The sequence below is a fragment of the Oenanthe melanoleuca genome, chromosome 25, assembly GCF_029582105.1.
Source record: "Oenanthe melanoleuca isolate GR-GAL-2019-014 chromosome 25, OMel1.0, whole genome shotgun sequence".
In the NCBI taxonomy this organism is placed as follows: domain Eukaryota; kingdom Metazoa; phylum Chordata; class Aves; order Passeriformes; family Muscicapidae; genus Oenanthe; species Oenanthe melanoleuca.
Genome location: NC_079358.1, coordinates 1,468,452 through 1,492,169, shown reverse-complemented (window position 1 = coordinate 1,492,169; position 23,718 = coordinate 1,468,452). Strand labels below are relative to the sequence as shown.

At 57.9% G+C, this 23,718-nt stretch overlaps 2 protein-coding genes and 1 long non-coding RNA gene across 5 annotated transcripts; 2 read left to right on the top strand and 1 right to left on the bottom strand.

The window, feature by feature from the left end:
• Position 1: 1 nt before the first annotated feature.
• NIT1 (nitrilase 1) lies at positions 2–8,483 on the top strand. Of its 3 annotated transcripts, none has more exons than XR_008842323.1 (8): positions 9–51; positions 503–574; positions 1,513–1,773; positions 3,061–3,164; positions 4,405–4,538; positions 5,309–5,434; positions 6,674–7,519; positions 7,759–8,483. XR_008842323.1 is itself a non-coding variant. In XM_056511013.1 (7 exons), coding segments are annotated over exons 1-7 (960 nt in total). In that variant the 5' UTR covers positions 2–49; the 3' UTR covers positions 6,935–8,483. The 3 variants fall into 3 exon arrangements, 1 of the variants encoding a protein (XP_056366988.1); XR_008842322.1 differs by having other exon boundaries at positions 6,674–7,679; XM_056511013.1 differs by having other exon boundaries at positions 2–51; positions 6,674–8,483.
• A 765-nt stretch (positions 8,484–9,248) lies between these two features.
• Positions 9,249–22,621, bottom strand: DEDD (death effector domain containing). Its single transcript, XM_056511084.1, has 5 exons — positions 21,648–22,621; positions 17,340–17,700; positions 15,478–15,585; positions 13,797–13,943; positions 9,249–10,360 (listed from the first exon to the last, which is right to left on the bottom strand). The coding sequence occupies exons 2-5, from the start codon at positions 17,692–17,694 to the stop codon at positions 9,984–9,986; spliced, it is 987 nt and encodes a 328-aa protein (XP_056367059.1). The 5' UTR covers positions 17,695–17,700; positions 21,648–22,621; the 3' UTR covers positions 9,249–9,983.
• LOC130263498 (uncharacterized) lies at positions 18,369–19,843 on the top strand. The gene is made up of 2 exons (XR_008842341.1): positions 18,369–18,440; positions 18,715–19,843. It is a non-coding gene; the product is annotated as an uncharacterized LOC130263498 (long non-coding RNA).
• Positions 22,622–23,718: the final 1,097 nt, after the last annotated feature.

Below are 23,718 nucleotides of genomic sequence, written 5' to 3'. Positions count from 1 at the left end.
AGGGCAGCGCCTGAGGGGGGGACTTTGCCCGAGCTACCTGCGGCGGGGAATGTGCGGGAACGGGGCGGAAAACGGGGAAAAAGGGGAAAAACTGCGGGGCAAGAGGGGCTTTGGGGTGGGGGGAGGGCGGAGGTGCGGGGGATTTGGGGATTTGGGGGGCTGGTGACGGGGGCGGTTTTGGGGGGGTTGCTGAGGGTAGTTTGGGGAGGTCGGGGTGCTTTGGGGTCCGAATTGGGGCAGTTTTGGGGTGTTCAGGGCAGTTCGCAGGTATTTGGGTGAGTTTGAAGGGTCTTGGGGTAGTTTGGGGGTGTGTGGGAGCAGTTTTGGGGGGAACTGGGATGCTTTGGGGTCCAAATTGGGGCAGCTGGGGGAGCTGAGGACATTTGGGGGGGGTCAGGGGGCAGTGTGGGGTCAGTCCTGGGGCAGTTTTGGGGGTTCAGGGGCAGTCTGTAGGGTCCCCCAGCCCTGTGACCCCTCCCCAATTTGGGGTGTCCCCTCCCAGGCTGAGGGTGGCCCCCCGGGCCCTGCGGTGCTGCCCCCCGAGACCCTCGAGAGCCCCCCACAGCTCCAGCAGGTACCGGGGGGACCCCAAAAAACACTGGGGAGACCCCAAATACCCTCTGGATAACCCCAGGGGGGGCTGGGGGTGACCCCCGATGGGTGGGCGGAGGTTCAAGAGTGACCCTGGTCCCCATGGGGTCACCTGGGGGTGTCCCTGTCCCCAAGTGGGTGACCCCAGTCCCTTTGAGGTGTCCCGTGGGGTGACACCCAGCCCTGTGGGGTGTCCCAGTCCCCCCCAGTGTCCCCTCCCTGCCCCATGGTGGTGTCCCCGTGTCCCCCGATGACCCTCACAGTGTCCCCACCCCACAGCCCCAGGGACAGCGATGTCCCCCCTGTCCCTCTGGGGTGCCCTTGGTGTCCCCACCCTGCAATGCCCTGGTCATGGTGATGTCCCCAGTCCCAGTGAGGTGTCCCCTCCCTGCAGCCCCATGGCCATGGCAGCGTCCCCGGCTGTGGCAGTGTCCCCCTGATGTCCCTCATCCTGTCCCCTCCCGCAGCCCCATGGCCATGACGGTGTCCCCTTATCTCTCTGATGTCCCTCAGAGTGTCCCCAGGTGTGGCAGTGTTCCCTTGTCCCTCTGATGTCGCTCACACTGTCCTTCCCGCAGCCCCACGACCATGTCAGTGTCCCCTTGTCCCCCTGATGTCCCTCGCCCTGTCCCTCCCTGCAGCCCCATGGCCATGGCAGTGTCCCCGGGTGTGGCAGTGTCCCCCTGATGTCCCTCGCCCTGTCCCTCCCTACAGCCCCCCGGCCATGTCGGTGTCCCCTTGTCCCCCTGATGTCCCCTGATGTCCCTCGCCCTGTCCCTCCCTACAGCCCCCCGGCCATGTCGGTGTCCCCTTGTCCCCCTGATGTCCCCTGATGTCCCTCGCCCTGTCCCTCCCGCAGCCCCACGGCCATGTCGGTGTCCCCTTGTCCCCCTGATGTCCCTCGCCCTGTCCCTCCCGCAGCCCCCCGGCCATGTCGGAGTCCCCCGACGTGGCAGCGTCCCCCGGCGGGCTGGTGGCCGTGCTGCAGGTGACCAGCACGGCGGACAAGGAGCACAACTGGCGGCAGTGCTCGGCGCTGGTGCGGCAAGCGGCGGCGCGGGGAGCCCGGGCCGTGTTCCTGCCCGAGGGCTTCGACTTCATCGGGGACAGTCCCCAGCACAGCCTGGCGCTGGCAGAGCCGCTGCACGGGGACACCGTGGGGCGCTACCGCCAGCTGGCCCGGTACGGGACATGGGGGGATCTGGGGGGGTCACTGGGGGGATCTGGGGACACCAGGGGGGCACTGGGGGGGGTCTGGGGAACATCTGGGGTGCCAGGGAACTCCTGGGGATACTGTGGGTGCCAGGGGGGCACTGGGGACACCTGGAGACACTGGGGGTGCCAGGGGACACCTGGGAATGCCAGAGGACACCTAGGGACACTAGGGGGATCTGGGGACACTAGGGGACACCTGGGAATGCCAGAGGACACCTAGGGACACTAGGGGGATCTGGGGACACCAGGGGACACCTGGGGATGCCAGAGGACACCTAGGGACACTAGGGGGATCTGGGGACACCAGGGGACACCTGGGGATGCCAGAGGACACCTAGGGACACTAGGGGGATCTGGGGACACCTGGGGACACCTGGACCTGTTCAGAGCTGTGTCCTTGTCCCCAGCCCTGTCCTTGTTTCTAGTCCTGTCCCTGTCCCCAGTGCCCTTGTCAGCTCAGTCCCTGTCCCCAAAGTGTTACCAAGCCATGTCCTCATTCACATCTGTTCCTGTCCCCATCGCTGTCCTTGTCCCCAACCATTGTCCCTGTTCTGTGTTCTGTTCCCAGCTCTCTCTGTCCCTGTCCCCAACCCTTTCCCTGTCCTTGATCCCATCCCTGTCCCCATCCCTGTCCCCATGCCTGTTTCCAGCCCTGTCCCCCATCCTGTCTCTGTCCCCATCCCCATCCCTGTCCCAGTTATTGTCCCTGTTCCCATCTGTGTCTTTGTCCCCACCTGTCCCAGTTCCTGTCCCTGTCTTCATCTGTGTCCTTGTCCTCACCCCCATCCCTTGGACTGGACTGGGATGGGGACAGGGACAGGAATGGGGACAGGAAGGAGGCCGGGGTGTGCCACGTGTCTCCAGGGAATGTCACTGTGTCTCACTGTGTGTCCCCAGGGAATGTCACCGTGTGTCTCACTGTGTGTCCCGTGTGTTCTCAGGGAATGTCACCGTGTGTCACTGTCACTGTGTGTCCTGTGTGTTCTCAGGGAATGTCACCATGTGTACTGTGTATTCCCCAGGGAATGTCACTGCGTGTCACTGTGTGTTACTCTGTGTGTCCCCAGGGAATGTCACCATGTGTCACTGTGTGTTACTCTGTGTGTCCCCAGGGAATGTCACCATGTGTCACTGTCACTGTATGTCCTGCGTGTTCTCAGGGAATGTCACCGTGTGTCACTGTGTGTCCCCAGGGAATGTCACTGTGTGTCCCCAGGGAGTGTCACTGTGTGTCACTGTCACTGTGTGTCCCAGGGAGTGTGACGTGTGGCTGTCCCTCGGGGGTTTCCATGAGCGTGGCCAGGACTGGGACAGCACGGGCCGGATCTACAACTGTCACCTGCTGCTGGACAACTCTGGTGGGACACCCCTGTGTCACCCCTGTGTCACCCCCGTGTCACCCCTTTGTTCCCAGCATTCCTGACAATCCCCATCTTCCTGTGTCACCCCCACGTCCCCAGTCTCCATGTCCCTGACTCCCAATGTCCCTGTGCCACCACCCTGTGTCCTCCAGGTCCCCAATCCCTGTGTCCCCAACATTCCAACCCTCCAGATGTCCCTGTGTCCCTGCCTCGTGTCCCCAAGAATCCCAATCCCCCAAATGTCCCCAGTGTCCCCAGCTGTGGTGGTGGCCATGGAAGCATTCCCACCCCCTGGCTGTCCCCAGCTGTCCCTGGCTGTCCCCACCCCCTGGCTGTCCCCAGCTGTCCCTGGCTGTCCCCACCATTTCTGGAGCATCCCCGCTCTTCCCAACCCCTGGATGTCCCTGGCTGTCCCCAATCCTCCTGGTGTCCCTGGCTGTCCCCAGCTGTCTCCAATCCCTGGTGTTCCCAGCTGTCCCTGGCTGTCCCCAATCCTCCTGGTGTCCCTGGCTGTCCCCAGCTGTCCCCAACCCCCCCAGTGTCCCCAGAAGCAGTGGTGGCCATGTACCAGAAACATTCCCAACCCCTGGATGTCCTTGGCTGTCCCCAATCTCCTCGGTGTCCCCAGTCCCCCCGACTGTCCCCAGTCCCCGATGTCCCCAGGAGCGCTGGTGGCTGTGTGCCAGAAACATTCCCAACCCCTGGTGTCCCTGGCTGTCCCCAGCTGTCCCCAATCCCCCAGCTGTCCCTGACTGTCCCTGGCTGTCCTCAGTGTCCTCAGTTGTCCCCAATCCCCTCTGGCTGTCCCCAATCCCCCCTGACTGTCCCCAGTCCCCGATGTCCCCAGGAGCGCTGGTGGCCGCGTACCGGAAGCATTCCCAACCCCTGGTGTCCCTGGCTGTCCCCAGCTGTCCCTGACTATCCCCAGTCCCCTCCTGACTGTCCCTGGCTGTCCCTGACTGTTCCCAGTCCCCCCTCTGACTGTCCCTGGCTGTCCCCAACCCCCCCTGGTGTCCCCAGGAGCGCTGGTGGCCGCGTACCGGAAGCATTCCCAACCCCGGTGTCCCTGGCTGTCCCCAGCTGTCCCTGACTGTTCCCAGTCCCCCCCTGACTGTCCCCAGCTGTCCCTGACTGTCCCCAGTACCCCCTGACTGTCCCCAGCTGTCCCTGACTGTCCCCAGTCCCCCCTGACTGTCCCCAGCTGTCCCTGAGTGTCCCCACCCCGCTGTGTCCCCAGGAGCCGTGGTGGCCGCGTACCGGAAGCTGCACCTGTTTGACGCGGCGCTGCCGGGGGCGCCGGCGCTGTGCGAGAGCTCCTTCACCAACCCGGGCCGGGAGCTGCTGCCGCCCGTCCCCACCCCCGTGGGCAAGGTGGGATGGCCCCGGTGTCCCCTGGTGTCCCCAGGTGTCCCCCTTGGTGTCCCCTGCCCTCGCTGACACACAGTATTCCCAAAAAACCAGCTGGGATTGGTCGTATACTGCAGGCTGTGGTACCTGGAGCTGGCTCTGCCCTAATCCTGACCCCAACCCTAACCCCAGTCTCTGACCCCACAATGCCCAAGGGTGTCCCCTGATGTCCCCAAGTGTCCCCTGCCCTCGCTGACCCACAGTATTCCCAGAAAGAGCTGGGACTGGCCGTGTGCCACAGCCTGTGGTACCCAGAGCTGGCCCTGCCCCAATCCTAATGCTAACCCCAATCCCAATCTCTGACCCCACAATGCCCAGGGGTGTCCCCTGGTGTCCCCAAGTGTCCCCTGCCCTCCCTGACCCCACATCCTCCCCAGCTGGGGCTGGCCGTGTGCTATGACCTGCATTTCCCAGGGCTGGCCTTGCCCTGACCCCATGTCCAGGGTGTCCCCAGGGTGTCCCCAGGGCTGTCCCCAGTGTCCCCTGACCCCGCTGTCCCCCATCTGGGGCTGGCTGTGTGCTATGACCTGCATTTCCCAGAGCTGGCCCTGCCCTGACCCCATGTCCAGGCTGTCCCCAGGGTGTCCCCAGTGTCCCCTGACCCCGCTGTCCCCCCAGCTGGGGCTGGCCGTGTGCTATGACCTGCGTTTCCCGGAGCTGGGCCTGCCCTGACCCCATGTCCAGGGTGTCCCCAGGGCTGTCCCCAGTGTCCCCTGACCCTGCTGTCCCCCCAGCTGGGGCTGGCCGTGTGCTATGACCTGCGTTTCCCGGAGCTGGCCCAGGCTCTGCGCGGCGCCGGTGCCCAAATCCTGACCTTCCCCTCGGCCTTCACTGTCCCCACCGGAGCTGCACACTGGGAGGTGAGGGGACACCGGGAGGGGGTTTGGGGACACTCTGGGAGGAGGGTGGTGACACTCCAAGGGGGTTGGGGACATTGCCAAAGGGTTGAGCAGGGGCTGGGGACACTCGCAGGGCATTGGGGACGTCCCAGGTGCCCCCCACATGTCCCCCCAGGTGTTCGTCCATCCGTGCCCAGGCCACTGAGTGCCCCCTGTGTCCCCTCTTACCCCGCTTGGTGACACCCCTGTCCCTTCCCAGTGACACCACTGTCCCCACAGGTGCTGCTGTGTCCTCATGTTCCCCATGTCCCCTATGTCCCCTAGTTCTGTCCCCTGGGTGTCACCACTGTCACCGCAGGCACTGCTGTATCCCCATGACCCCTTAGTGACACTGCTGTCCCCATGTCCCCTAATTCTGTCCCCTGGGTGTCACCACTGTCCCAGCAGGCACTGCTGTATCCCCATGACCCCTTAGTGACACTGCTGTCCCCATGTCCCCTAGTTCTGACCCTGGGTGTCACCGCAGGCACTGCTGTATGCTTATGTCCCCTTGGTGACACTGCTGTCCCCATGTCCCCTAATTCTGTCCCCTGGGTGTCACCACTGTCCCAGCAGGCACTGCTGTATCCTCATGTCCCCTTGGTGACACTGCTGTCCCCATGTCCCCTGGTTCTGTTCCCTGGGTGTCACCGCAATCCCCACCAGTGCTGCTGTGTCCCCATGTCCCCCATGTTCCCTGGGTGTCACCACTGTCCCCATGTCCCCATGTGTCAGTGCTGTCCCCATGTCCCCACATCCCCTGGGTGACACCACTGTCCCCATGCCCTCCATGCCCCCCATGTCCACCACATCCCCTGGGTGTCACCACTGTCCCCATGTATCCATGTCCCCCATGTCCCCTGGTGTCACCGCTGTCCCCATGTCCCCATGACCCCCACTGTCCCCACATCCCCTGGGGGTGTCCCCGCTGTCCCCATGCCCCCCACGTCCCCTGGGTGTCACTGCTATCCCCATGCCCCCTGTGTCCCCAGGGTGTCCCCGCTGTCCCCACGCCCGCCATGTCCCCACATCCCCTGGGTGTCACTGCTATCTCCATGACCCCTGTGTCCCCAGGGTGTCACCACTACTCCCGCATCCCCCGCTGTCCCCACATCCCCACTGTCCCCACATCCTCTGCTGTCCCCACATCCCTGCTGTCCCCACACCCCCGCTGTCCCCACATCCCCACTGTCCCCACACCCCGGTTGCCGCTGTCCCCAGGTGCTGCTGCGTGCCCGTGCCATCGAGTGCCAGTGCTACGTGGTGGCGGCGGCTCAGACCGGCCGGCACAACGCCAGCCGCGCGTCCTTCGGCCACTCGCTGGTGGCCGACCCCTGGGGCACGGTGGTGGCGCAGTGCCAGGAGGGGCCGGGGCTGTGCCTGGCCCAGCTGGACCTGGCCTACCTGCAGCAGGTGCGGCGGCAGCTGCCGGTGCACGGCCACCGCCGGGGGGACATCTACGGGGGCACAGCGGCCACCTGAGCTGGCACCGGGGCTGGCACCGGGGCTGGCACCGGGCGGGGGCCCAGCCTGCCCCAAATCCACCCAAAATCCCCTCAGAACTGCCACCGGCTCGGCTTTTCTGTCCCCAGAATCAACTGGCACAAGGTGTCCCCCTGCTCTTCTTGGGGTCCCAAATCTGCATCAGTTCAGCTCTGAATCAGCCCCAAATCTGCCCTTCCTGTCCCCAAAATGAACTGGCACAGTGTGTTCCCCTCTTTCTGTCCCCAAAATGAACTGGTGCAATGTGTCCCCCTCTTCCTTTTTTGGGGTCCCAAATCTGCATCAGTTCAGCTCTGAATCAGCCCCAAATCTGCTTTTTCTGTCCCCAAAATGAACTGGCACAAGGTGTCCCCCTCTTTCTTTTTTGGGGTCCCAAATCTGCATCAGTTCAGTTCTAAATCAGTCCCAAATCTGCCCTTCTGTCCCCAAACTGAAATGGCACAGTGTGCCCTCCCTGCTCTCATTTTGGGTTCCCCACTCTTTCTGGGGTCCCAAATCTGCATCAGTTCAGCTCTAAATCAGTCCCAAATCTGCCCTTCTGTCCCCAAAATGAACTGGCACAGTGTGCCCTCCCTGCTCTCATTCTGGGTTCCCCACTCTTTCTGGGGTCCCAAATCTGCATCAGTTCAGCTCTGAATCAGCCCCAAATCTGCCCTTCCTGTCCCCAAAATGAACTGGCACAATGTGTTCCCCTCTTTCTGTCCCCAAAATGAACTGGTGCAATGTGTCCCCCTCTTTCTTTTTTGGGGTCCCGAATCAGCCCCAAATCTGCCCTTTCTGTCCCCAAAATGAACTGGCACAAGGTGTCCCCATCTTTCTTTTTTGGGGTCCCAAATCTGCATCAGTTCAGTTCTAAATCAGTCCCAAATCTGCCCTTCTGTCCCCAAACTGAAATGGCACAGTGTGCCCTCCCTGCTCTCATTTTGGGTTCCCCACTCTTTCTGGGGTCCCAAATCTGCATCAGTTCAACTCTAAATCTGCCCTTTTGTCCCCAAACTGAAATGGCACAACATGTCCCTCTCCCTCTTTTTGGGGTCCCAATTTCAGCCCCAAATCTGCTTTGAATCAGCTCAGAATCTGCCTCAATTCAGCTCTGAATCTGCCCAAAATCAGCCCCAATTCAGTCCCAAATCACCCCAAAATCTGCCCCAAATCTACTCCAATTCAGCCCCAAATCATCATCAATTCAGTCCCAGTTCATCCCAAAATCTGCCCCAAATCAGCCCAAATTTGCACTGAATCAGCACTTTTTGTTCCCAAAATAGAACAGCCCAAGATGCTCTCCCCATTTTTTGGCACCTCCCCCATTTTTGGAGGTGATTTAGGGCACCCTGAGGGTGACACTAGCACCCCAAATTCAGGATATTGCCCAAATCTGCCCCAAATCTGCTCTTTCTTCCCCGAAATGGGGCAGCTCAGTGCTCCTCACCCCCTTTTTTGGGGGGTTCCCTCTTTTGTGGGGGGTTCTGGGGGGAAGGAATTTCCTCCGACTGAAATTTGAAAAAAATACAAAAATCCCAGGAAATGACCCCAAAGTGTGGAGGAATTTTGGGATGGGAGGGATTGGGGACAACCCTGAACCCCAAAATTGGGGAAGGGAGGGGGGAGAGGGGCTGAACCCCCCCCAAGTGCTGGGTGGGAATGGGGAAAAATCAGGGAAAATGGGAAAAAACTCCATCCCTGTTGGGTTTTGAGGGAAAATGGGAATTTTCTGGGGGGGGAAATCAGGGATTTTTGGGAGGAAAATGGGAATTTTGGAGGAAATTATAATTTGATTTTTGTTTTTTTAAATGGATATAAAAGAGGAAAAAATGAGGGGAAATCATGGAAACCATAAGAAGCAGGAATTTGACAAAATGAGGAATTCTGGAATATTCCACACCCCCAGTCCCCAAATCCCAGTGTGTCCCTCAGGTTCTTAAAATGAGAATTTTGCCATTTTTTGGCCATTTTTAATGGATACAAAAGAGGAAAAAAAAATCATGGAAAACACAAGGAGAAAGAATTGACAGGGAAAAAGGGAGAAATTCTGGAATATTCCAATATTTCAGGGCTTCCAAATCCTCAAATCCCCAGTTCTGACTGCGCTGCACCAATGGGAATTTTGCCTTTTTATCACTGTTTTTAATGGGTATAAAAGAAAAGAAAATAGGGAAAAAACATGGAAAACACAAAGAGGAGAAGGAGGAACAGACAGAGAAAAGTGAGGAATTCTGGAATATTCCATTATTCCAGGGCTTCCCACACCTCAAATCTCCCAAACCCCAAATCCCAGCGCATTGCACCAGTGGGATTTTCACCTTTTCATCACCGTTTTTAATGGGTACAAAAGAAAAGAAAATGGGGAGAAAACTTGGAAAACACAAAGAGGAGAAGGAGGAAGTGACAGGGAAAAGTGAGGAATTCTGGAATATTCCACATCCCCAAATCCCAGCGCGTCGCACCAATGGGATTTTCACCTTTTCATCGCCGTTTTTAATGGGTACAAAAGAAAAAAAACGGGCAGGAAAACACAAGGAGAACCCATCAGGAACCCCAAAAAACACTGAATCCTGGAATATCCCACATCTGCAACCCAGAATATTCCCTAATTCCAGGGTTTCTCACTCCTCAAATCCCCAAATCTCAGCACGTTGCGCCAATGGGAATTTTGCCCTTCTATCGCCGTTTTTAATGGATATAAAAGAAAAGAAAACAGGGAGAAAACATGGAAAACACAAAGAGGAGAAGGAGGAATTGACAGGGAAGGAATTCTGGAATATTCCACATCCCCAAATCCCAGCGTGTCGCACCAATGGGATTTTCACCTTTTCATCGCCGTTTTTAATGGGTACAAAAGAAAAAAAAACGGGCAGGAAAACACAAGGAGAACCCATCAGGAACCCCAAAAAGCGCCAAAAATCCCACAACACCCCACACCTCCAACCCTCCCCAAATCCATGAGCAGGGGGGAGCTCCGCACGGAAGAACGGGGGAAGAGGGGAAAAAAAAAACCTCAAAACAACGGGGGAAAAAAAAAAAAAATCCCTCAGGGAGCCGTGTGGAGCATCAAGTTCCTGAGGAGTTTCTGGCGGCCCAGCTCGTAATCCTCCTCGTCCACGTTGACCAGCAGCTTGATGGCCTCGTGGCCCACGGCCTGTTTGAGCGAGTCCGTGATGAAGACGCCCTTGAGCGCCTCCAGCAGCGAGCCGTTGATGTAATCCCGCCAGAAGGCGTCGAGGTAGGTGAGCTCCGAGAATTTGATGTCGCAGATGATGGAGCCCAAATCCCGGGATTTCAGGATGGTGTTGGCCTGGTTGAAGCGCTCGAACTGGCGCTCCAGAGGGTCCTGCTTGTTGGAGAAGACGTTGCCGTGCAGGGCGGAGTCGTGCTGGCAGTACTCGGCGCGCACGCGCAGGCGGATGTCTGCGGGGGGAATCGGGGGGTTTGTGGGGTTTGGGGAGGGTGGGGAAGGGGGTTTTCCCCATCCTGAGTTCCAGGGTTGATGGAGTTTAGGGGGGGTTTTGCTGCTTGACTCAATAATTCACCCCCAAACTTGCAAATTTTCCCAGTTTTGAGGCGTCTCACAATTCCAGGGATTGCTGCAATTCCAATTCCAACCCCAATCCCAGTTCTCCCTCCAATTTCAATTCTCATGGAATTTTGGGCCTCCCAATCCTAAAGACCCTCCAATGCTGAGTCTCCAAATCCCAGGAAATGGAATTTCAGGATTAGAGAAGGGATGGAGGGAAAGGGAGTCCCCCATCCTGAGTTTCAGGGTTGATGAAGTTCAGGAAGGTTTTGCTCCTTGACTCAATAATTCACCCCCAAACTGCAAATTTTCCCAATTTTGAGGCGTCTCACAACTCCAGGGATTTCTCCAATTCCAGTTCCAACCCCAATCCCCAGATGCCCCAATCCCAGTTCTCCCTCCAATTTCAATTCTCATGGAATTTTGGGCCTCCCAATCCTAAAGACCCTCCAATGCTGAGCCTCCAAATCCCAGGAAACGGAATTTCAGGATTAGAGAAGGGATGGAGGAAAAGCAAGTCCCCCATCCTGAGTTTCAGGGTTGATGGAGTTTAGGGGGGGTTTTGCTCCTTCACTTAATAATTCACCCCCAAACTGCAAATTTTCCCAATTTTGAGGCGTCTCACAATTCCAGTTCCAACCATAATCCCCAGACCCTCCAAATCCCAGGGATAAATGGGATTGTTGTGATGAGGGAAAGGAAGTCCCTCATCCTGAGTTTTAGGGTTGATGGAGTTTAAGGGGGGGTTTTGCTCCTTGACTCAATAATTCACCCCCAAACTGCAAATTTTCCCAGTTTTGAGGCGTCTCACAATTCCAGGGATTGCTGCAATTCCAGTTCCAACCATAATCCCCAGACTCTCCAATCTCACACCTCCAAATCCCAGGGATAAATGGGATTGTTGGGATGAGGGAAAGGGAGTCCGCCCATCCTGAGTTCTAGGGTTGATGAAGCTTAGGGGGGGTTTTGCTCCTTGACTCAATAATTCACCCCCAAACTGCAAATTTTCCCAATTTTGAGGCGTCTCACAATTCCAGTTCCAACCATAATCCCCAGACCCTCCAATCCCAGTTCTCCAAACTCAATTCCCTTGGAATTTTGGACCTCCCAATCCTAAAGACCTCCCAATGCTGAGCTTCCAAATCCCAAAAAAAAAAAAAAAAGGAGTTTCAGGATTAGAGAAGGGATGGAGGAAAAGGGAGCCCCCATCCTGAGTTCCAGGAGTTTGGGGGGGTTTTTGCTCCTTCACTTAATAATTCACCCCCAAACTGCAAATTTTCCCAGTTTTGAGGCGTCTCACAATTCCAGGGATTGCTGCAATTCCAGTTCCAGCCCCAATTCCCAGACCCTCCAATCCCACACCTCCAAATCCCAGGGATAAATGGGATTGTTGGGATGAGGGAAAGGGAGTCCCCCATCCTGAGTTCCAGGGTTGATGGAATTTAGGGGGGGTTTTGCTCCTCCACTTAATAATTCATCCCCAAACTGCAAATTTTCCCAATCTTGGGATTCCCCACAATTCTAGGGACTGCCTCAATTCCAGTACCAGGGATTCCAGTTCCACATTCCCAATCCCATATCTCCACTCACCACGGGTCTGTTTCTCTTTAGGGATCCCAATCCTACAATCCCAAATCCCCAATCCCAAATTCTCAACTTCACATTCCCAATCCCAGCCCTGCTCACCACAGGTCAGTTACTCTTTAAGGATCCCATTCCCAATCCCACATTCCCAATCTCCCAATCCCAATCTCCAATCCCCTCTCACTGCAGGTCTGTTTCTCTTTAAGGATCCCAATCCCATATTCCCAATTCCCCAATCCCAATCCCCTCTCACTGCAGGTCTGTCTCCCTGTAGGGATCCCAATCCCATATTCCCAATCCCCCAATCCCAATTCCAATCCCCTCTCACTGCAGGTCTGTTTCTCTTTAGGGATCCCAATCCCAATCCCAATTCCCTAATCCCCCAATCCCAATCCCCTCTCACTGCAGGTTTCTCTTTAGGGATCCCAATCCCATATTCCCAATCCCCTCTCACCGCAGGTCTGTTTCTCTTTAAGGATCCCAATCCCACATTCCCAATCCCCCAATCCCAATCTCCAATCCCCTCTCACTGCAGGTCTGTTTCTCTTTAAGGATCCCAATCCCATATTCCCAATTCCCCAATCCCAATCCCCTCTCACCGCAGGTCTGTCTCCCTGTAGGATCCCAATCCCAATTCCCTAATCCCCCAATCCCAATCCCCTCTCACTGCAGGTCTGTCTCCCTGTAGGGATTCCAATCCCATATTCCCAATTCCCTAATCCCCAATCCCAATCCCCTCTCACCGCAGGTCTGTTTCTCTTTAAGGATCCCAATCCCATATTCCCAAAATCCCAATCCCATTCCCCTGTCACTGCAGGTCTGTCTCCCTGTAGGGATCCCAAATCCGCATTCCCAATCCCAATCCCCTCTCACTGCAGGTCTGTCTCCCTGTAGGGATCCCAATCCCAATTCCCTAATCCCCCAATCCCAATCCCCATCCCCTCTCACTGCAGGTCTGTTTCTCTTTAGGGATCCCAATCCCATTCCCAATCCCCCAATCCCAATCCCCATCCCCTCTCACCGCAGGTCTGTTTCTCTTTAGGGATCCCAATCCCATATTCCCAATCCCCCAATCCCAATCTCCAATCCCCTCTCACTGCAGGTCTGTTTCTCTTTAAGGATCCCAATCCCATATTCCCAATTCCCTAATCCCCAATCCCAATCCCCTCTCACTGCAGGTCTGTCTCCCTGTAGGGATCCCAATTCCCTAATCCCCAATCCCAATCCCCTCTCACCGCAGGTCTGTCTCCCTGTAGGGATCCCAATCCCTAATCCCCCAATCCCAATCCCCTCTCACCGCAGGTCTGTCTCCCTGTAGGATCCCAATCCCAATTCCCTAATCCCCAAATCCCAATCCCAATCCCCTCTCACTGCAGGTCTGTCTCCCTGTAGGATCCCAATCCCATATTCCCAATCCCCCAATCCCAATCCCATCCCCTCTCACCGCAGGTCTGTTTCTCTTTAAGGATCCCAATCCCAATCCCAATCCCAATCCCAATCCCAATCCCCATCCCCTCTCACCGCAGGTCTGTTTCTCTTTAAGGATCCCAATCCCAATCCCAATCCCAATCCCAATCCCAATCCCCATCCCCTCTCACTGCAGGTCTGTTTCTCTTTAGGGATCCCAATCCCACATTCCCAATCCCCCAATCCCAATCCCCATCCCCTCTCACCGCAGGTCTGTTTCTCTTTAGGGATCCCAATCCCAATCCCAATCCCCCAATCCCAATCCCCATCCCCTCTCACCGCAGGTCTGTTTCTCCTTGGGGTCGGGGGTCGCTGACTTCCTGCGTTTCCGTTGGTTCCCCAGGAGGCTCCGGGCGCGGCCCGGGCGCTTGGGGCCCAGCTGGGGCCCCCCCGGGGGGCAGCACAGCGACGGGTGGGGGGCAGGCACTGGGGAAGGGGGGACACGGGGTCAGGGACCCCAAATCCATCCAGGGAACCCCAAATCCATCCCCAGGGAACCCCAAATCCAACCCCAGGGAACCCCAAATCCAACCCCAGGGAACCCCAGATCCATCCTAAATCCCACCTCGGGGGCAGCATAGCGATGGGTGGGGGGCAGGCACTGGGGAAGGGGGGACACGGGGTCAGGGACCCCAAATCCATCCCCAGGGAACCCCAAATCCAACCCCAGGGAACCCCAAATCCATCCAGGGAACCCCAAATCCATCCCCAGGGAACCCCAGATCCATCCCCAGGGAACCCCAGATCCATCCAGGGAACCCCAAATCCATCCCCAGGGAACTCCAAATCCATCCAGGGAACCCCAAATCCATCCCCAGGGAACCCCAAATCCATCCCAAATCCCACCTTGGGGGCAGCACAGTGACGGGTGGGGGGCAGGCACTGGGGAAAGGGGGGACAAATGGGGTCAGCGACCCCAAATCCATCCAGGGAACCCCAAATCCAACCCCAGGGAACCCCAAATCCATCCAGGGAACCCCAAATCCACCCCAAATCCATCTCAAATCCACCCCAGGGGCAGCACAGCAACGGGTGGGGGGCAGGCACTGGGAAAGGGGGGACACGGGGTCAGCGACCCCAAATCCAACCCCAGGGAACCCCAGATCCATCCAGGGAACCCCAAATCCATCCCAAATCCCACCCCTGGGAGCAGCACAGGGATGGGTGGGGGGCAGGCACTGGGAAATGGGGACACAAATTTGGGTCAGGAACCCCAAATCTCCCCCATCCATTAAGGGGGACCCTAATTTCAAACTCCCCAGTTTTTCCCCCAGAGCCCCCCAAGCCCACAGTGGGGCTGGGGTCAGGAACTCTTGCATGATCCCAAAAGGCAGCAGTGGCTTCCTGGGGTGACCCCAATTCCCAATCTAGGAACCCCCAAGTCCCCTCCCCATTAAGGGGACCCCAAGTTCCTGAAACCTCCCACAGATCTGGGCACTGTCCCCCAAACCCAGAGCCCCGAGAGCTCTGGGGTCGGGAACTTTGGGATGACCTCAAATGGGGGTGGTGACCCCAAAGGAGGAGGTGATAATCCCAAAGGGAGGTGATGACCCCAAATGAGGATGATGACCCTAAATGGGGGTGCTGTTCCCAAATGGAGGTGATGATCCCAAAGTGGGGAGTGCTAATCCCAAAGGGGTGGCAATGGCCCCAAATGGGAGTGATGGCCCCAAATGATGGGTGATAATCCCAAGGGGGGTTGGTGACCCCAAATGGGGTGACAATCCCAAATGAGGGTGATGATAATCCCTAAAGGGGGATGGTGACCCCAAAAGGGGATGCTGACCCCAAAAGGGGGATGGTGACCCCAAAAGGGGGATGGTGACCCTCAAAGGGGGATGGTGACCCCAAAAGGGGGATGGTGACCCCAAAGGGGGACGGTGACCCCAAAAGGGGGATGGTGACCCCAAAAGGGGGATGGTGACCCCAAAGGGGGACAGTGACCCCACGGGCTCGGTACCTGATTTGTGGGGGTGGCCCAGGCCGGGCGGGGCGCCCCCGGGCGCGCGGGGGGTGACGTAGCGGATGGACGTCTCCTCCAGGTACTTGTCCACCAGGTCCGGGCACACTGCGAACGGGAACCGCGCGGGGATGGCACCGGGAACGGGACTGGGGTGACACCAGGAATGGTACCGGGAACGGCACCGGGAATGGGACTGGGGTGACACCAGGAACGGTACCAGGAATGGCACTGGGAACAGGACTGGGGTGGCACTGGGAATGACACCCGGGGTCAGGGAATGACACCAGGAATGGCACTGGGAATGGCACTGGGAACGGGACTGGGGTGGCACTGGGAACGGCACCGGGAACGGGACTGGGGTGACACCAGGAACGGTACCAGGAATGGCACTGGGAACAGGACTGGGGTGGCACCGGGAATGACACCAGGGGTCAGAGAATGACACCAGGAATGGCACTGGGAACGGGACTGGGGTGGCACCGGAATGGGACTGGGTGTCAGGGGATAGCACTGGGAACAGCACCAGGATGGCAGCAGGGTGGCACTGGGAATGGCACCAGGATCACACCGGGAGCAGCACCAGGATGGCACCGGGAGAATGCCACTGGGGACTCCAAAGCTGGAGATCGTCCCAGGATGGTCCCGGCAGCTGCACTGGGGTGTCACACACAGCACACCCCAAAGCCGTGCCAGCCCCAATCCTAATCCTAATCCTGATCCTGATCCTAACCCCAATCCTGATCCTGATCCTAATCCTGATCCTGATCCTAACCCCAATCCTGATCCTGATCCTGATCCTAACCCCAATCCTGATCCTAACCCCAATCCCAGTCCCAGTCCCAGGGCAGGCTCCAGCTGCAGGTCCCGCCCCCTCAGGGGTCACTCACCAGCCCAGAGCCCCTCCAGGGCTAACTCACGGAACAGTATCGCGATATAGGACAGCCTATCGTGGTATCACATGGGCAGCCCGCTGGGATATAAAACAGCCTATCCCGATATGGGACAGCCTATCGCAATATCACAGCATAGCCTATTAAAACACAGGGCAGCCCGTCGTGATCCCAGACCCTTCTATCGTGATACCAGCCCCACCTACTGCAATACACCATGTATCACGATATAAGGCAGCTTGTCGCGACAGCAGCCTCATATTGCAACACTCACCTGGTTGCCGCTGTTTGAGGCTGCCATAGGGCAGCAGCTCATGGTGGGTGATACGACCGACCCTGTATCCCCATACGTTGTGACAGTGAGCTCGTATATTGCGATATATTGTGACATATCATGACAGGCACTCACCGGGGCGCCGCCTCTTGAGGCTGACGTAGGGCAGCAGGTCGTGGCGGGTGATGATGTGACCCCAGTACCCCGATATCACCCCGTATATCGTGATAGTGACTCTGTATATCGCGACGGGCACTCACCGGGGCGCCGCCTCTTGAGGCTGACGTAGGGCAGCAGGTCGTGGCGGGTGATGACGTGACCCCAGTACCCTGATATCACCCCATATATCGCGATAGTGACTCTGTATATCGCGACGGGCACTCACCGGGGCGCCGCCTCTTGAGGCTGACGTAGGGCAGCAGGTCGTGGCGGGTGATGATGTGACCCCAGTACCCCGGTATCACCCTGTATATCACTATACTGACTCTGTATATTGCGATATCCCCCTGTATATCGCGGTATATCACGACAGGCACTCACCGGGGCGCCGCCGCTTGAGGCTGACGTAGGGCAGCAGGTCGTGGCGGGTGATGATGTGACCCCAGTACCCCGATATCACCCCGTATATCGCGATAGTGACTCTGTATATCGCAATATCCCCCTGTATATCGCGACATATCGCGACGGGCACTCACCGGGGCGCCGCCTCTTGAGGCTGACGTAGGGCAGCAGGTCGTGGCGGGTGATGATGCGCAGCAGCTGCAGCAGCTGCCGCAGGTTGCTCTCATCGCAGCGGCCCTGGCGCTCCAGCGCCAGCAGGAAGTCGCGGCCGGAGCGGATGCGGCCGCGCTCGGCCTCGTCCAGCACGTCCACGAACAGGAAGGAGAGCACGCGCACGTCGCGGTGCGTCAGCTGCGCGCCCACGATGTCGAACATGCGGTGCAGCGAGTACAGGCCCTGCTCGCGCTCGCCCGGCTCCTCCGGCCACGGCACCGCCGCACCGCCGGCACCGCTGCTGGCACCGCCGGCACCGCGCTTCCGGCCCGCCATGGGCGCCTGGGGACACGGGACACGGGGTCAGTGGGACATGGGGACATGGGGTCAGTGGGACATGGGATATGGGGTCAGTGGGACATGGGGACACGGGATACGGGGTCAGTGGGACATGGGGACATGGGGTCAGTGGGACATGGGGACATGGCACCGCGCTTCCGGCCCGCCATGGGCGCCTGGGGACACAGGACACGGGGTCAGTGGGGTATGGGGACATGGGATCTGGGGTCAGTGGGGTATGGGGACATGCAACATGGGGTCAGTGGGACATGGGGACATGGGATATGGGGTCAGTGGGGTATGGGGACATGGGATATGGGGTCAGTGGGGTATGGGGACATGGGACATGGGGTCAGTGGGATATGGGGTCAGTGGGACATGGGGACATGGGATATGGGGACATGGCACCGCGCTTCCGGCCCGCCATGGGCGCCTGGGGACACGGGACATGGGGTCAATGTGGTATGGGGACATGGGATATGGGGACATGGCACTGCGCTTCTGGCCCGCCATGGGTGCCTGGGGACACGGGATATGGGGTCAGTGGGACATGGGGTCAGTGGGACATGGGGACATGGGGTCAGTGGGACATGGGGTCAGTGGGACATGGGGACATGGGATATGGGGTCAGTGGGACATAGGGACATGGGACATGGGGTCAGTGGGACATGGGGACATGGGATATGGGGTCAGTGGGACATAGGGACATGGGACATGGGGTCAGTGGGACATGGGGACATGGGGTCAGTGGGACATGGGGTCAGTGGGACATGGAGACACGGGATACGGGGTCAGTGGGACATGGGGACATGGGACATGGGGGTCAGTGGGACATGGGGACATGGGATATGGGGTCAGTGGGACATAGGGACATGGGATATGGGGTCAGTGGGGTATGGGGACATGGGATATGGGGTCTGTGGGGTATGGGGACATGGGGATATGGGGTCAGTGGGGTATGGGGACATGGGATATGGGGTCAGTGGGACATGGGGACATGGGACATAGGGACAATAGGACATGGCACTGCTGGTGGCACTGGCACTGACACCTCACTTCCAGCCTGCCATGAGGACACAGGACACGGGGACAGTGGGGTCAGTGGGACACGGGGTCAGTGCATGGCACCGACCCCATGCCACCAGTGCCACCACCAGTGCCACACCTCTGCCTGCTACGGGCACCTGGGGACACAGGGACAGTGGGACATGGGGACATTGCTGTATCCTGGCCAAAAATGGGGACCCAGAGCGGCCCAGAGGGATCTCGGTGCCTCACACCACAGCGATGCATCCTGAAAATCCTGAAAATCCCATCCCTTGGGGATTCATGGGATCCTGACCCCAGTCCCTGGGATTTTCCATGGGAATCCACTCAGGATCCTGGCCCAAATCCCTGGGGTTTTCCAGTGGGATCCACTCAGGATCCCGACCCAAATCCCACAGGTTTTCCATGGGAATCCAGGGGATCCTGACCCCATTCCCTGGGAATTTCCAGTGGAATCCAAATCCCAATTCCTGGGATTTTCCATCAGAATCCATCCCCAATCCTATGAGTGTTCCAGTGGGATCCCACCCCAAATCCTGGGGATTTTCCAGTGGGATCTCGACCCCAAATCAATCCCTTGGGGTTTTCCAGCAGGATGCACTCAGGGATTTTCTGTCAGGATCCCGACCCCAATCCCAGGGATTTTCCACTGGGATCCATCCCTGTCCAGCTGCACAGCCCTGGCTCCAGCCTTTCCCTGGATACAGTCTCCAAAACACCAGGAAAACATCGGGATCACGACAGGAATCCCCCACCCATCCCCAATTCCCAGCTCTCTCCAAGGAGGAAATTCCCATTAAATTCCTTGAAAAACAACCTGGCCCCGGCTCCAGGGGGGGAAATGGAAATGGGAAGCACCTGGTGCTGTGATCCCACTTTTTTTAGGGGAGTTTTCCTTAAAATGTCTCCTTTTCCCTCAAATTTGGGCACTGAATTGCACAAAAATTGGGGAAAATCCTTGGATTCTTCAGCACCAACCCCCCTGGAATAATCTGGATCATTTTCCTCCCATGGAAGCCCAGAAAAACCAAAAATTTGTTGTTGTGCTTCCTGAAAATCCAAAGAAATCTGGGAAAATTGAAATTTTATGGAAGTGCTGGTCCCTGGGAAAAGCAAATTTTGGGATGAAACGTCCCAAAAAATCCACAAAAATTGTTAAATTCACTTCCAAGCAGGGAATTCTGGCTGTGGAAGAAATCCTGAGATTCCCACAGCTCCCAAAATCTTAAAATCCACAGGAGTGGGAGGCAAAAATCCCAAAAATCCATGGCTTTTCCTCAGAAGGGAGCAGGAAAATCTCCCAGAAAAAAATTAGGATCCTGAAATTCCTCAGAAAATCCCCCCCTCCACCCACTCTGGAGGTTTTTCCCAGGAAGAGAATTCCGGGAACATTCAAATAATTTCGGGATCAACGGGAAAAACGAGTTCCTGGAGCTTCCCAGGGCTCAGCCCCCATGGGATCCCTGAGGATATTTTGGGATTTTTCCCACTAAATTCAGGGCAAAGCCATCAGAATTCCACATTATCCCAGAAATTCTCAGCCTGGGTGGGGAGAAAAGGCCCAAATCTCAATTTTTAGGTGAATTTTCTGGAGAAAATGGACACAAGGGAGACTCCAGGTGAACTTTTCCCTCCCAATTCCCAGCAGGAATTCTGCCAGCAGAGGGATGTCAGGGATAAGAAACAATTCTTAAACAACTGGGGAAAAAACCAAAAAAATTCGGATTAATCCCGAATTTTCCCCTTTATCTGGAGTGATTCCCCCTCCTAAATCCAGCGAGAATTCCCAAAAATCCATTCCCAGCCCCAATAAACTGGATTTTCTTGGAAGAAGAGGCTGGGAAGAGAGGAAGAGGAGGAAGCTCCCAACAAAATATCCCAAAGGAGGAGCCCCATGGAAAACCAGCTCTTCCAAGGGAATTTGGAAATTTGGGAACCTCCCAGGATCCCTCAGGATCCATCCTGAACCTCTCCAGATCCATCAGGACCCTCTGGATCAATCCCAAACTTCTCCAGATCCATCCTGAGTCGCCCTGGATCCATCAGGACCCTCTGGATTCCTCCAAGGATCCATCCTGAGTCTCTCTAGATCCACCAGGATCTCCTGGATCCATCCCAAACCTCCTTGGATCCATCCTGAGCTTCCAAGGATCCATCCCAGATCTCACCAGATCCATCCTGAGTCTCCCTGGATCCACCCTGAGCCTCTCCAGATCCATCACGACTTTCTGGACTCTTTCCCAACTTCCTTATTTCCATCCTGAACCCCTGTGGATCCACCAGGATCTTCTGGATCCATCCCAAACTTCCCAGGATCCATCCTGAGCCCCTCCTGGATCCATCTCAAACCTCCCTGGGTCCATGAGGACCCTCTGGATTTCCCCCAGGATCCATCCTGAACCTCTCCAGATCCACCAGAATCCACTGGATCCATCCCAAACTTCCCAGGATCCATTCCAGGCATCACCAGATCCATCCTGAGCCCCTCCAGATCCATCAGGACCCTCTGGATCAATCCCAAACCCCTCTGGATCAATCCCAAACTTCTCCAGATCCATCCTGAGCCCCTCCTGGATCCCTCAGGACCCCCTGGATTCCTCCCAGGATCCATCCTGAGCCCCTCCAGAGGCTCCCTGGATCCCTCAGGACCCCCTGGATCCCTCCTGAACATCTCCAGATCCATCCCAGACCCCTCTGGATCAATCCCAAACTTCTCCAGATCCATCCTGAGCCCCTCCTGGATCCTTCAGGACCCTCTGGATCCATCCCAGGATCCATCCTGAGCCCCTCCTGGATCCCTCAGGACCCTCTGGATCCCTCCTGAACATCTCCAGCTCCATCCCAAACCCCCCCAGATCCCTCCCCCGCTCCCGGATAAATCCCCCAAATCCCTGCTCACCCACCTCAGCCAGGAGCGATCCCAGCCGTGCCTGGATCCCGAGCGTTTCTCAGCAATCTTCGATCCCCTTTTTTTCCTTTTTCTGGATTTTTTTTTTTTTTAAATACACTCCCCAAAAATACCCCTCGGAGGCTCCCAAAGTTCCAGCGGCGGCCGCAATTCCAGAGGCCGGGATCGCTGTCAGTCCTTGTCGGAAAAAACACCGGATTTTTCCCGAAAAATAACTTTTTTTTTTTTTTTTTTTAACTTCCTAATGAATAATTTACCGAAGAAAAGCCAAGCGCGGCGTTGCCCTTAAGTCATTCCCAGTTCCAGGGACACCATTCCCGAGGGAGGAATTCCCTGGATCCCGGATTTCTCGCGGATTTTGGCTTCGCTCAAAGCAAAAACCGCAAGAAAAAAGCCAAAAAAACCTCGCTCGAGTGAAGAAATCCTTGGGATTTCATCCCGCTCCTCTTGCGCCTCAAATCCCGGGATTTTCTGACCCTCAGGAGGAGCCGAAATCCCGGGAAAAAAAAAAAAAAAAAACAACGAAAAAAACCAACAAAACGGGAAAAGCGCTGCTGTGAAATAAGAAAAACACAAGACAAAAAAAAAGCTGCGATTTGGGCTGAAATCGGCCCCAAATTCCGCCGATAAAGAACCAAAAGCGGGGGCACCGCGGGGCTGCTCCCGTTAAAGAAGAACCGGGTCAGCGCCGGTTGGAGCCCGAAAGGCGCCGGTTCGGCGCCGGTAAGGCCGCGGGGAGGCCCCGGTAAGGCCGCGAAAAGCCCCGAGCAGGCCCCGCTTGTCCCCCGGGGAGGCTCCGCTCGGGTCCCGGGGAGGCTGCGGCGGCGGGGGCGGCGGCGGGGCCCCCCCTGCGGCCCGTCGCAGCCCGCCGAGCGCGGGGGCCCCTCGCGGCCCCTCAGGGCCGGCCCAGCCCCGGCGCCGCCATCTTGGCTCCGTCCGCTCCGCTCCCCGCTCCCCGCGGGCGGCTCCGCTCTGACGTAACTTCCGGCAAGCCGATGCCGCGCCCCCTCCCGGATGCGGAGCCGCGCCCACATCCGGGCACCGCGGCTTCACGCCCATAGAGAAACACGGGGAGCGCGGCGCCATGTTGGGTAAGGGCAAGATAGCGGCTACATCCGGGTTACTGTAGTTGGCTTCAGCGCTATTGGTTAGCACGAGGCGGGCGCCATCTTGAGTAAGGGGAGCCTGGCAGGGCAGGCCGCGTGGCGGCGCGGGCGCCATCTTGGAAAACGTGAGGCGGAGGAGCCGCCATCTTAACTGAGGGCAGAAAGGGGGGCGCGGGGTGGGGGTTTGGGGGGATTTTGGGTTTTTTGGGGCGTTTTGGGGACTGAGGGAAGGGGTGAGGAGAGAAGGGTGGGGATGGGAGTTGGGGGCTTCTGTGAGGAAGAGGAGAGCGGTGGGGAGGCGTTGATTGCGGGAGGCTGCGCGGGGGGGCGGGAGGACAGTGTGGGGACAATAGGAGGGACAGCGGGGACAATCCGGGACAAGGTGGCGCTGTGGGGACAAGGCAGGGCCCCGCCCGAGGGCGAGTGGCACACCCTGGCGACAAGGAGGCGACACTGGGAGGGCGGTGCCACCTTTCGCCATGGGCGCGGCCTCCCCTCCCCTTCACCTTTGCCCCTTCCCGGGTGGGGAAACCGAGGCAGGGCCGGGGCGGGGACACGGGGACACGGGGGGGTGACCTGGGTGTGTCCCCCCCTCGCTGCCGCGGGGCCCCGCGCCCAATTAGTGATTGTAATTGTAATTAGTGTCATTAGGGCGGCACGCGCCGCCGCGGCGCCGGGCCCTGAGGGGTGGGGGGAGCCTTGGTGGGGCCCCCCCGGGTTTTGGGGTGACACTGAGGGGGACTCAGGGCAGGCCCTGGCGGTTCCCGGTGTGTGGGGGGGGGGGAGTCCCGGGGTGTCCTCGGTGGTTTGGGGTGTCCCTGAGTGTCGCCAGTGTCCGGTGGGGTCACCCGGGAGCCAAACTGGGGACCCAGGAGGGTCCCGGAACAGAACCGGAGGTTTTTACGGGAGTGTCCCCGGTGACCCCGGAGGAGTTCGGGGGGATCCGGAGAGTCCCGGGTG

Coding starts and splice junctions, on each gene's coding strand:
- NIT1 (XM_056511013.1), top strand. Junction 575..1,512: donor GCCCCCCACAGCTCCAGCAG/GTACCGGGGGGA, acceptor TCCCTCCCGCAG/CCCCCCGGCCATGTCGGAGT. Junction 3,165..4,404: donor CCTGCTGCTGGACAACTCTG/GTGGGACACCCC, acceptor CTGTGTCCCCAG/GAGCCGTGGTGGCCGCGTAC.
- DEDD (XM_056511084.1), bottom strand. CDS start 17,694: ATGGCGGGCCGGAAGCGCGGTGCCGGCGGTGCCAGCAGCGGTGCCGGC. Junction 15,586..17,339: donor CCTCAAGAGGCGGCGCCCCG/GTGAGTGCCCGT, acceptor TCCCGTTCGCAG/TGTGCCCGGACCTGGTGGAC. Junction 13,944..15,477: donor GGGCCACCCCCACAAATCAG/GTACCGAGCCCG, acceptor CCCCTTCCCCAG/TGCCTGCCCCCCACCCGTCG.